Below are 12,834 nucleotides of genomic sequence, written 5' to 3'. Positions count from 1 at the left end.
CAAGCTCATGTCATTATGACATTTTTTAAAATTGTATTAAAGATGAGTGAAGTACTGATGAAATGTTTGGTATCTGGCTGGGTTATCAAGATTTTTCTATAACCCAGTATAATGGATTTATTTTGGGGGAGGGGCGGTTGTAATTAGATTTGCCCTGAATGTTCTGTGAGGCTCAGTGATCTCAATCACAATGACAAGACTTTAAAGTTTCAACTGTTTTCTAGGAAATGGTCTTTCCTTGTTAACATTCATAACTACAATTTTCTGCAACCAGAAAAAAAGTCAGTTAATGAAATGCATCGTAGTATCTCAAATCAAATCAATTTAAATCAGTATTCAAAATTTCAAATGCTCTTACATATAAGTCATGTGATAGATTTCTCTCAAAGACTCTTGGCATCTTTCATTCATTTTAATTAAATCTGCTGATGTAAAGCTATAAGAATTTTTCACTTTAGAAATCTGCTAGGAGATTAAAAAAAAATGTCAAGATACATACCCTTATGAAGTAAAACATACAGATTTTAAACAATAGAATTATAGGTACTTAGGTTAATCACTTTAATTCTTGAGATAATTGCATCATCAAAAAAGTCCCAAATAATGTTTGTAGAAGAGAAAAGATCACTTCTCAAGTTAAAGCAGAATATTTTAACCTAGTCTGTCTGACATAACTATTTTCACAGCTCTTAAAGTAGCCATGTTAACAAAAATATTACACTTCATTACCAAGTAATAATATGTATGGTAGATGGGAACCTTCACTCCATCTGTGACTCCTGTCTTAGCCCTTGCCTCATAACCAAACTTCACTCAGTCTCTAACCCCATTACTAATCCTTGACCCATTTTTTTACTTCATCCATCTCTTATTACTGGATAATATAGTATATATTTTAAAGACCTGAAAGGTTTGTTTTTGTCATAAGGTACTCCCTGCGGGCAGAGAAAGACTAAAGTGGGTTAGACTTTCCCAAATCGGTATCCTGTGGAGGAATTAATGGATGTATAAAAAAATACTCCCCTGGTCCAAAGATTTGGCAATACTGGATATTTAAAAATTAAGATGGGAGGGGGGTTCAAGATGGGGAACATATGTATACCCGGGGTAGATTCATGTCAATGTATGGCAAAACCAATACAATAATGTAAAGTAATTAGACTCCAATTAAAATAAATAAATTAAAAAAAAAATAAACAAGGTCAAAAGACAAAAAATAAATAAAAATTAAGCAAATTTCTTTATTTTAGGACTTCTAAAGCTTTAATAGGTAGATGTGCACTGAGAATAGCCTAAAACAGGAAATGGTACAGTACTTTTCAAGCTTCTTCGATCAAAAATTCCTTTTGGATTTTCTTTCTTCATCTTCCTTTACTATCCTTATCAAGCTCCCAGAATTATGGGAAACACTGTGTTTGGTATTTCTCTTAAAAACTCTTGCCAATCACTCTTAGATAAGTAAAGTTGTTAGGTGGGTGGGTAGAAGTAAAAGAAGTAATATACAGAACATTCAGAAACCTATTATGTAATACTCAATAAGTGCCTGAAAATATGTAAGTGCAATTATGTAAAATCAGAAACAATAATTTCCTAACCAGACTTCTAAAATGAACCTTAATAAACTCTGAAGGAAGTTGATCATTGGGTAGGACTGTACAATCTGTAGTCATCTGAATGAAAAATCCTCGAGCAGAGCTAAAACTTGTCCTTAAAGGAAGACTATATTTTTCTGCAAGCTGTGTTATCATTCCTAGTGGCCAGAAACAAGAAAAACAAAAACAAAAAAAAATTTTGTGAGTAAATAACTCATGTTTTAAAAAAATCACTAACTTTTCTTTATTATTTATATACAGGTAGGAAGCTCTTATTTCTCTTTTCTTTAACTGAAATATGAAAATGGCAACCCAGTCCAGTATTCTTGCCTGGGAAATCCCATGGACAGAGGAGCTTGGCAGGCAACAGGCCATGGGGGTGCAGAGTCAGACACGACTGAGCAACAGAGAGTGTGCATGCATGCATGCACACACGCGTGCACGCACACACAGTTGGTTTAAATACTGCATTAGTTTCATGTGTACAACATAGTGATTCAGTAGGGGTTTTTGTAGATTATATTCCATTATAGGCTATTACAGAGTGAATATAATTCTCTGCGTTATATAGTAAATTCTTACCACTTATCTATTTTATGTATAGTAGTTTGAATCTGCTAATTCCACAGTCCTAAATTGTCCCTCTCTCCTTCCCTCTCCCCTTTGGTAACTATGAATTTGTTTTCTGTCTGTGAGTTTGCTCCCATTTTGCATACAGATTAATTTGTATTGGTTTTTAGATGCCACATAAATGTGATATATAGTATTTGCTTTTGTCTGACTTATTTCACTAAGGCTAATATTCTCTAGGTCCATCTTTGTTGCTGCAACTGCCAATACTGTTCTTTTTTACGGCTTAATTATATTCTATTGTATATATACCACATCTTCTTAAGCTAGATCGGCACTTGTGTTTGTTCCATGTCTGTTTGGAACATGCTGTTAGGAACACTGGAGTGCATATATCTTTCCAAAGTAGAGTTTTTGTTTTTCCAGGAAATATACCCAGAAGCATGATTGCTGGATCATATTGTAGCTCTACTTTCAGTTTTTTCAAGGAAGCTCTGTGCTGTTTTTCATAATGGCTGTACCAACTTACATTCCCACCAACAGGGTATGAGGTTTCCTTTGTTACACTTTTAAACTCTAACCATTTTTAACATCTAAAATATGTGGTTAAGTATTCTTTTAAGAAAAAAACACTATAGTAAAAAAGTGGTCATTCAGATAAATATTTTGAAAGTAAAAGAAATTGCAAAAACCAAGATAATAAAACCAAAACTAGAGTATAACCTCTATATTAGGAATATTGGAGTTTACTTAATAATTGTTTCACTTGTGTGATATTATACATAGAAACCCTAAAGACTCTATCAAAAAAACTATTAGAACTCACCTATGAATGCAATAAAGTTGCAGGATACAAAATTAATATACAGAAATCTGTTAATTTGCACTTAGAAAGCTATAAGACACTGATGAAAGAAACTGAAGACAACATGGATAGAAAGATATATCATATTCACTGATTGGAAGAATTAATATTGTTAAAATGACTATACTACTGGAAAAAATGTATAGATTCACTGCAATCCATACCAAAATATCACTGGCCTTTTTCACAGAATAAGTCTAAAATTTGTAAGGAAACTCAAAAGACATTGAATAGCCAAAACAATCTAGAAAAAGAAGAACAAAGCTGGAAGTATCATGTTTCTGGATTTCAAACTATACTACAAAGCTCCAGTAATCAAACCAGTATGGTACCGGCACAACAACAGACACATAGATCAAAAGAAGAGAGAACCCAGAAATGAATGCACACTAATACAGGCAATTAACCTATGACAAAGAAGGCAAAAATATACAACAGTGAAAAAACAGCCTCTTCAATAAATGGTGGTGGGAAAACTAGACAGCTATAAGAATCAGACTGGGCTACTCTCATACCATGCACAAAAATAAATTCAAAATGGATTAAAGACTTAAATATAAAACTGGAAACTATAAAATTTCTAGAAGAAAACAGGCAGTAAGCTCTTTGACATCAGTTTTAGTAATACATTTTTGGATTTGCTTCTTCATGCAAGGGAAATAAAAGCAAAAATAAACAAATGGGACTATACCAAACTAATAACCTGTGTACAGTGAAGAAAACCATTAACAAAACAAAAATTCTGCCTGTTGAATGGGAGAAGACATTTGCAAATGGTATATCTGATAAGGGGTTAATATCCAAAATATACAATGAACTCATACAACTTAATATAAAAAAACACTCATTTAAAATTGGGCTGAAGATTTCAATAGACATTTTTCCAGAGAAGACACACAGATGATCAACAGTCACATAAAAAGATGCTCAACATCAGTAATCATCACCAAAATGCAAATCAAAATCACTCATGTACACCCGGGGCGGATTCATGTCAATGTATGGCAAAACCAACCAATATAATATTGTAAAATAATTAGCCTCCAATAAAAAATAAATAAATAAATAAATTTAAAAAATATAAAAAAAATCACAATGAGATATCACCTCACACCTATAGAATGACTATTACCAAAAAAGACAACAAAGAACAAGTGTTGCTGAAGATGTGGAGAAAACAAAACCCTGGTACACTGTTGGTGGCAATGTAAATTGGTGCAGCTTCTACAGAAAAGTTTGGAGAGTTCTCAAAAAATTAAAAATAACTGAACTGAACTGAAATCAACTATCCCTTCCGTTCCGTTCAGTCGCTCAGTCGTGTCCGACTCTTTGCGACCCCGTGGACTGTAGCCTACCAGGCTTCTCCGTCCATGGGATTCTCCAGGCAAGAATACTGGAGTGGGTTACCATTTCCTTCTCCAGGGGATCTTCCCGACCCAGGGATCGAACCTGGGTCTCCCGCATTGGAGGCAGATGCTTCAACTGTACTTCAATAAAAATAAATATTTTTAAAACTCAAAAATAGAACTAACCATATGATGCAGCAATTCCACTCCTGGGTATTAAAAAATATATACACATCCCTTTGTTTGTTGCAGCATTATTTACAATAGCCAAAATATGAAAGCAACATTACTGCCCATCAATAGATGAATAAAGAAGTGGTGTGTGGGTATGTGTATTTGTTGTTGTTCAGTAGATAAGTCGTGTCCAACTTTTTTATGACCGCACAGACTATAACACACCAGCCTCCTCTGTCCAAGGGATTTCACAGGGAATCAGTACTGGAGTAGGTTGCCATTTCCTTCTTCAAGGATCTTCCCAGGGATCAAACCCTCATCTCCTGCATTGGCAGGCGGATTCTTTACCATTGAACCACCCAGGGAAGCCCATGTGTGTGTGAATGAATATATATATATAAAATGCTATCATCTGGCTAACACCAGCCATAAAAAAATGAAATCTTGTCATTTGTGAAAACATGGATGGATCTAGAGGGTATTAGGCTAAGTGAAATAAGTCACACAAAGAAAGACAAATACTGTATGATTTCACTTATACGTGGAATCTAGAAAACAAAACGAATGAATAAACATAACTGAACAGAAACATAGTTATAGCTACAGAGAATAATCAGGTGGTTGTCAGAGGGAAGGAGAGGAAATAACGAGGGAAATTAAAAGGTATAAATTTCAAGGTGCAACACAAGTATGAAATGTGTACTCTGTGGGTAACACGGTCAATAACTATGTAATATTTTTGTATGATGACAGATCATAACTAGATATGGTGATCATTTTGAAATGTATAGAAATACTGAATCACTATTTTGTGTAATAGGAACTAACATAATGCTGTAAGTCAATTATTCTTCAAAAAAAAAAACAAACTCAGAAAAAAAGAGATCAGATTTGAGGTTACCAGAGGCAGGGGTAAGGGGAGCGGGGATTAGACAAAGGCAGTCAAAAAGCACGAATTCTAGCTATAAGTAAGTACTAAAGATGCAATGAACAACATGATAAGCCTAATTAACACTGCTGTATATGGCTGGCTACAGTCCACTAACAGCAGGACACCACTAAGCAACTGAGCACATGGACGCACACAGACACGCACACACGTTATATATGAAAGTTGTTAACAAGAGCAATTCCTAAGAGTTCTTATCCCAAGAAAAGATATTATTTTATTATTTAATTTTATATCCATATTAGGATGGATGTTCATTAAACTTATTGTGATAATCATTTCATGAGATATATAAATCAAATTATTATTATGTATACTGTAAACTTATACAGTGCTGCATATAAATTAATAAAGCTAGAAAGAAAAGGAAAAAAGTTATATAAATTATTGCAATAATTAATTCACAATAAGAAATTCCCTCTAAAATACATACTTTACGAGGAAAAATATTCCAAAAAGGAAATAGGTGTTTCATCACATAAAATTCCTAAAATGTCCAAATCTTCCTATCAATTGCACACTCACTACAGAGTTCTAAATTTCTAAATTTATATTTTTAACATGATGACCATTAACTATTTGAATATTACTTGAAAAAACTAATATCTTTAGTCCTCAAAATGGTTCCTCCAAGAATTTTCCTGTTTTTCTCAGTAGTATCACCATTCTCAGGCTAATCATTTCAATTAGCACCAGTGGCTACATTTCTCTTTACTTTACCATGGCCATTTCTACTCAATGATTAACTCTTATCAATTCTTCCTTTAACCTTCATATTTCTCTTTTCTCATATACACCTGCTGTGTTAACTTGTAGTAGCTTAAAATAGTTCCTCTTTTGGTTGCTCCACTCAGATTCATTCAACACATCTTCCTGATCAATTTCACTCCACAGAACAAAAATATCTCATTACCTCTACATTCTCCTTGGGAAAAACCTCCAAATTGACCTTCAAAAAAAGTAAATTCTGATCCCCAGTCTACATTTCTGACTGTATTATCTCTTACTAGTTCTGTAAGGAAATGCCTTATTCCATCCTAACAAATTTCCTCACTCATCCCTTAAGGTTTCTTCAGGCCATTGTGCTAAAGTACAAAAAAAAGGAGGGGGTGGAATTCCTTTTTAGACTATTTTATGTACTAAAAACATTCCTATCTTCTATGCCTTCACACCCAGTCATTCTCTGATCCCTCTAATCTACTATTTTTGCTTCATTTACCTTACATCTATGTGAAATCATGCATTATATGTAATTAATATACTTTATATAGCAATATGGACACACATATATATACATACATATGTTTGTGTGTTTATTACCTGTCTCTACTATTATTACAGCTTTATGAGGACAGGAAATTTGTTCTGTTCACTGTGTATTCCCAGTACCTAGGAGATTTTTAACTATGAGATTTTACTAGATTTACTAGGATTTTTTACTATATTTACTAGGAGATTAATAAACTCATTAAATGAATTACTGTACTGGCTTGAAAATGCTACCTCTCCCAGACAAAAATATCTCCTCCTCCACTGAAACCCATTAGCACTGATAGACAGTATTTTTCATGTAATTTATATGCAACGTTGTACTAAGGTAAAAACTACTCTCCAAGCCTTCACGTAACCCTATATTTAAATTTGAAGACACTCTATATTTAACTTTGGAGAAAAGAAGTAATACATTTTACACTTTGATATCTCTTTTTTTTAAAGGCTCCTTAGATGATAATACATTTTAATCTCATCTGTTGTTTTGGTAACAAAAAATAAAATTAAAATATGCCTGGTTAATATCATAAAAAAAAAACATGTCCTAAAACAGTTTGCTTTATTTCTAAAAATCAGAAAACATATGCTCAAGTAATTAAACTACCTGCTATGTCATCTACAATCTCTGTATATGTTCTTCTGGCTATGTCAAGAAATTCATTTATGTTAGACTTCACTGCATAGCACTTCTGAGTCCTCATGTTCAGGCATCCCTTCATGTATCTTGCATCATCATTAATTACTGTTTTAATCTTGTCAAGTATGATTCCAAACCTGAAAATGAAATTATAGGTAATAAGTAAGTTATTTTAATTTGCAATTTGAATATGTTAATGATAGCAAATACCATATCTTCTTAAAATTATTGTTGAAAATTATTTTGCAAATAAATAGTTAAATAATATATATATGAAACTATATAAATTAGGACTCTGACTACATCAATTTTAAACTATTTTGTCAGTCCTAACTACTTTCCTAAAAAAAATGACATCACCAAGAATAATCCTACAATGGCTAATAGATCTCCCAAACTATACATACTAATTGTGTGTGTGAATATAAAAATATATCCCTGAATCACTATTATAAAATTCTGGCTTCATGCTCGTTGGCTCAATTAACATTTACTTATACCATGAGCATTGTGTTAGGTGCAGGGAGTCAAAGAAGAGTTAACATATGGTCCTTGCCCTCAGCTGGGGCAAGAGAGACCAAACATATCGTGAGACCGTATAACAACTTACTATAGTGATCATACAAACTATAAGTCTGGTAATACCTATTTTCATAACCTTTTATTTTATTCTGTTCTATATCTATAATAATTCAGTTATATTATTAACCTCATTTTGTGACCTCACACAAGGTGAGAATCTTGAAACAATAAAATAACCGTTTTTAAGTATTGTGAGTCTTTTTGGTCAAGAAACAAGGTGCCATTGCTAATGCAATACTAAAATTAAACTGTAATTAGATATTACTCAGTACTCATATCGACTATTTTTGTTACATTAGGTCCTTACGATTTAACATAAATATATTTTTATATTGCAAGTTTTTCCATGGAGAATAGCTTAAAAAAGAAACATCAAAATTTTGCATGATTCTGATTTTTAATGCTATTCTAACTGTCCACTAACAAAAATTATGCTGTTACCATATCTATTTTTATTTATAAAATGTAATATATAAGTAAATTTTTAACAAATAGTCTAAAGTTTTAGTTAACCAACACTTTAGTAATTGTCCTACAGAATACAAATAGAGTTCTTAAAATCAGTAAAGATCAGGAAGAAAGGAATAATCTGCTATTAACAGTTGAATGACAAAGACCTCTTATCTTCCAAGGAACCATAATAAGCTCTTAATAAAGGTGTATTACAGTTCTTCAGAGTAATCTATTAAAGAATAAGATAAACACAGTTAAGGATAATAAATTATGACATTATTGAAACAAAACATTTAGACTTGTCTAGTACTTTACATTTTACCAAGTACTTTCTTGCTTCATTTTCTCATTCATATACTCATAAAAGATATTTTATGTACGTAGGTGAAAACAGATTGTATCTGGCCCATTTTCCAGATAAAGAGCACATGGCTAAACAGTACCATCCACTGGTTACTGTTATGACTTATTTTTCTTGCCTTCTAACTAATCGTTAACTTTAAACTGCTTATTGTCAATAGTAGCTTAAACAGTTTCTATGTATGAGAATTCTATGTATAATTCGAAAATGTGGGTTAAATGCACATTAAACTAAAAAAGTGTTTTGTATGTTGGTAAATAAAGCAACTTCTTCATTCTTATATGACAAAAGTAGGGATTCTTATTTTGCTTAATGGAAACTATGAGAGTGGTCACTATTTGAATAAACAGAAAACAGTAGAAAATATAGGTAATCTGATTTTTACCTTATTTTAGTTTCCTATGAGACAATGGCAACAACAACTTTTTTGGCTTTTAATAGAAAAATAATATTTATATACCAACAAAAACAAGCAATTCATAAAAGCATAAAGAAATACATTATTCTATCATACCTCCAAAGACAAGTATTACGGTATATAACCTGTCACTTTTTCATATCAAAAATTTACATCATTATATGATCCTTTTCTCCACCACTTAATACTAAATCATGAGCATTAGAAACCCTTCATGGTAAAAAATTTTAATAAGTCATAATATTCCACCTGTGGAAAGCAAATAGTCATTTCCCCTAATTATTAGAGTTCTACACCATGTACAGTAATATAAACAATGCTGCAATGACCATCACTGGACATAAATATTGGTCAACATTTCTTAACAGTTCTTTTGAATAGATTTCTAGAATGTTTTGATGTCTGATGTTTTGAACAGCATCAAAACATACAATATACATCATAAAGCATTCTTATAAGGTATGAATAATTTTTACTCCTACCAGCTGTCTATGAAATTGCCTGTCTCATTGTTCTCACATTAGCAGTAAGTTGAATCCATTAAGGAAAAAAACTTTGCTTTATTAATTTGCATTTCTTTGACTAGTAGAAAAGTTGAACATTTTTTGAAACTACTTATTAACTACTTGGTTCCATTTTTTGTCATTTTCCACATTTCCATTGGCACACCAGTATTTTCTCATAAAATTATATAAGTTTTATGATAATAGATTTTCTGTCATTTGTGATAAAATTTTCCTAACTTTGTCATTTTGACTTTGCCTTAGACATACCAAAGTTTGAAATTTTGTGTTTCATCAACTATCAGTTTGGGGGGATGATTTATTATACTTCTTTCATTCTAAGAAAGATGACAACACTTTTGAAATATTTTGCCAAATTGTTGTATGCGTGTGTAGTAGAATAAAGTTTATAACAAAACTTTTCTACACTTTTCATGATGTTTATTTTTAAAAAGTGATTCTTCTTTGTCTTTTAATTCAAAGTTTTTCAAATGTTTTACACCATATAGAATTTAAAAATAGATGAGAAAAATCACCATTTTGTAACCATCACAGTTACGTCAGGTAAGAGTCATTAATAAATACCAAAATCAAGGGGTGAAAGTTTGACAAGGAACAGTAAATTTACCCAGTCTCAACGTATCTCTCCACAGATTACTTATAACTTTATAGTGAAGTAATTGATCAAAGTTATTATCACCAAGAAGGAAAAAGTGACATGTGCCTCTTGATAGAAAGATACAACATTACTCACAGAATACTACTGTCAAACATGTATAAGCCAAATTTAATCATGAAGAAACAATCACACAAACAGGGATATCCTATTAAACAACTGACCCTTACTCTTCAAGATGTCAGTATCACAAAAGACAAAAAAAGGCTGAAAAACTTTTCAGAAGTATAAAGAACCATGACATTAAATACAATGCCTGGTCCTGGACTGGATCCTCTATCAGGGGAAGAAAAAAAAATTACCATAAAGAACAGTATTAGAACAATTGGAAAAATGTGAATACAGTATAGGCTATACTAGTTTACAGTTAATCCTTGAACAATACGGGTTTGAACTGTCTATGCAGGTCCACTCATGGGTGGATTTTTTTCAATAGTAAATACTACAGTACCACACGATCTGCAGTTGACTGAATTTATAGATGTAGAACTGCAGATATGGAGGAACTGTGGACACTGAGGAACTGAGTATACAAAGAGAAACAATAAATTATAGGTGGAATTTCAACTGTAGGGAGGGTTGGTGCCCTGACCCTCATGTTGTGCAATAGTCAACTGCAATAGTATTGTATCAGTGTTAAATATCCTGAATTTTTTAATTATATTGTAGTGATGCTAAAGAACATCTTTGTTCATAGGACGTATGTACTTTAGAATGCAGTTCATTCTCAAATTGTTCATTAAGAGTAATAATAAAGATAATAATATGTGTATGTGCTGTGTGTAGAAAGAGAGAGAAGATGGGAATTCATTATTCTTAAAACACTCTAAATGTGAACTTTTTTCAAAACAAAAACATTTAAAAAACTGATGCTAGACGTGTTTTGTATAAGACACACACATATAAATTACCTTTAAAGGATCCACAAGTTCCAAGGTATGTTTTAGGTATATTAAATTTGTTATCTTTGATTCAGCTGCATTAACCTATTCAGACAAAAATCCAAATGTGGACACCATAAATAATACGTGAATGAATTTTCCTTTTGAACATTCTACACCTTCATTTTCCAAACATTTTTATTTATTAACGTAGGCAGGAAAACCACCTACGTCCAGGGTCATCAATCCCAGGGTCCCATACCACTAATGGTCCATGGCCTATTAGGAACCAGGCCACACAGCAGGAAGTGACTGGCGGGTAAGCAAGCAGTTTCATCTGTATTTACAGACACTCTCCACTGCTTGTATTACTTTTTGAGCTTTAAATCCTGTCAAATGAACGGTGGCATTAAGATTCTCATAGGAGTGTGAACCCTACCCACTGTGAACTACAAATATAAAGGATCTAGGTTGTGCACTCTTTATAAGAATCTCAATGCCTGAAGATCTGAAGAAGAGCTGAGGTGGTGATGTTAGCGCTGGGGAATGGCAACAAATATAGACTATCACTGGCAGATAGGTTTGACTGCACAGAAGATATATATATGATATGAAGCAAGCATGATGTGCTGTGCTTAGTCTCTCAGTCATGTCCAACTCGTTGAGGCCCCAAGGACTGTAGCCCACCAAGCTCCTCTGTCCATGGCATTCTCCAGGCAAGAATACTGGAGTGGGAAGCCTACCCCTTCTCCAGGGGATTTTCCCAACCCGGGGATCGAGCCCAGGTCTCCCGCATTGCAGGCAGATTCTTTACCATCTGAGCCACCAGGGAAACCACCATAATAAATCAATTGCTTGCAGACTCATCAAAACCCTATCATTGAGTAGCAAGCGACAAGCTGCATCTGGTGTCAGGTTTTAGAGAGGCAAATGAGTTTATGTTCTTCAATTGCACAGCTGTATCTGGTGGCAGACTCTAAGTCAGATTCCAACACTTATTTCAGTCCGAGCATGGGCACACATTATCTTATTTACCACTTCCATCGACACATCTTTCCACACTGTGCACTTGTCTTGATCACAGTTTTGGTAAGCCCACAAGCTAACCCTAGCCAAGATGAGTGAAAAAGCAAACCCCACTAAAGAGGTTCTTTGAAAAACGAGAAAGACCCAATGATGAAATAGGAGAAGACTCTAATAAGACTGCCAACAAAAAAAGCTGCATTTAAAATACCAAGAGTCCTTCTTAAATTACGGGTTCACTGCAACAGGTGATTCACATTCTCCAAGTCTGCTTTGTATAATGTGGCAACAGGCTATTCAACGAAGCCATGAAACCTTCAAAACTGCTTCGTCACATGAAGACCTAGCACCCTGCATTAAAAGACAAGCCTTTGGAGTTTTTTAAAAGAAAAAAGTGAACACAAAGAACAGAAGTAATTATTGAAGGCCACCACTTTCTCAAATGTGTCTGCACTGACAGCATCTAAAAATTCCACATGCTGTAACAAAAATCAAAGATCCTGAGGGCCGTAACTAAGACTGGTGCAACCAA

At 33.2% G+C, this 12,834-nt stretch overlaps 1 protein-coding gene across 1 annotated transcript in view; it reads right to left on the bottom strand.

Moving 5' to 3' along the window:
• The window catches only part of MSH4 (mutS homolog 4), a 99,689-nt gene that overhangs the window by 36,120 nt on the left and 50,735 nt on the right, over positions 1-12,834 (bottom strand). Inside the window, exons 9-13 of the mRNA XM_055402888.2 lie at positions 11,310-11,384; positions 8,605-8,669; positions 7,373-7,542; positions 1,614-1,750; positions 359-462 (exon numbers count right to left, since the gene is read on the bottom strand). Coding sequence (XP_055258863.2) covers positions 359-462; positions 1,614-1,750; positions 7,373-7,542; positions 8,605-8,669; positions 11,310-11,384 — 551 coding nt within the window. The remainder of the gene's footprint in view (positions 1-358; positions 463-1,613; positions 1,751-7,372; positions 7,543-8,604; positions 8,670-11,309; positions 11,385-12,834) is intronic.

The sequence above is a fragment of the Moschus berezovskii genome, chromosome 4, assembly GCF_049115385.1.
Source record: "Moschus berezovskii isolate FMDL1 chromosome 4, NW_MosBer_1.0, whole genome shotgun sequence".
Taxonomy (NCBI): domain Eukaryota; kingdom Metazoa; phylum Chordata; class Mammalia; order Artiodactyla; family Moschidae; genus Moschus; species Moschus berezovskii.
The sequence above is the reverse complement of the archived record's forward strand: the minus strand, read 5'-3'. Positions and strand labels throughout refer to the sequence as shown.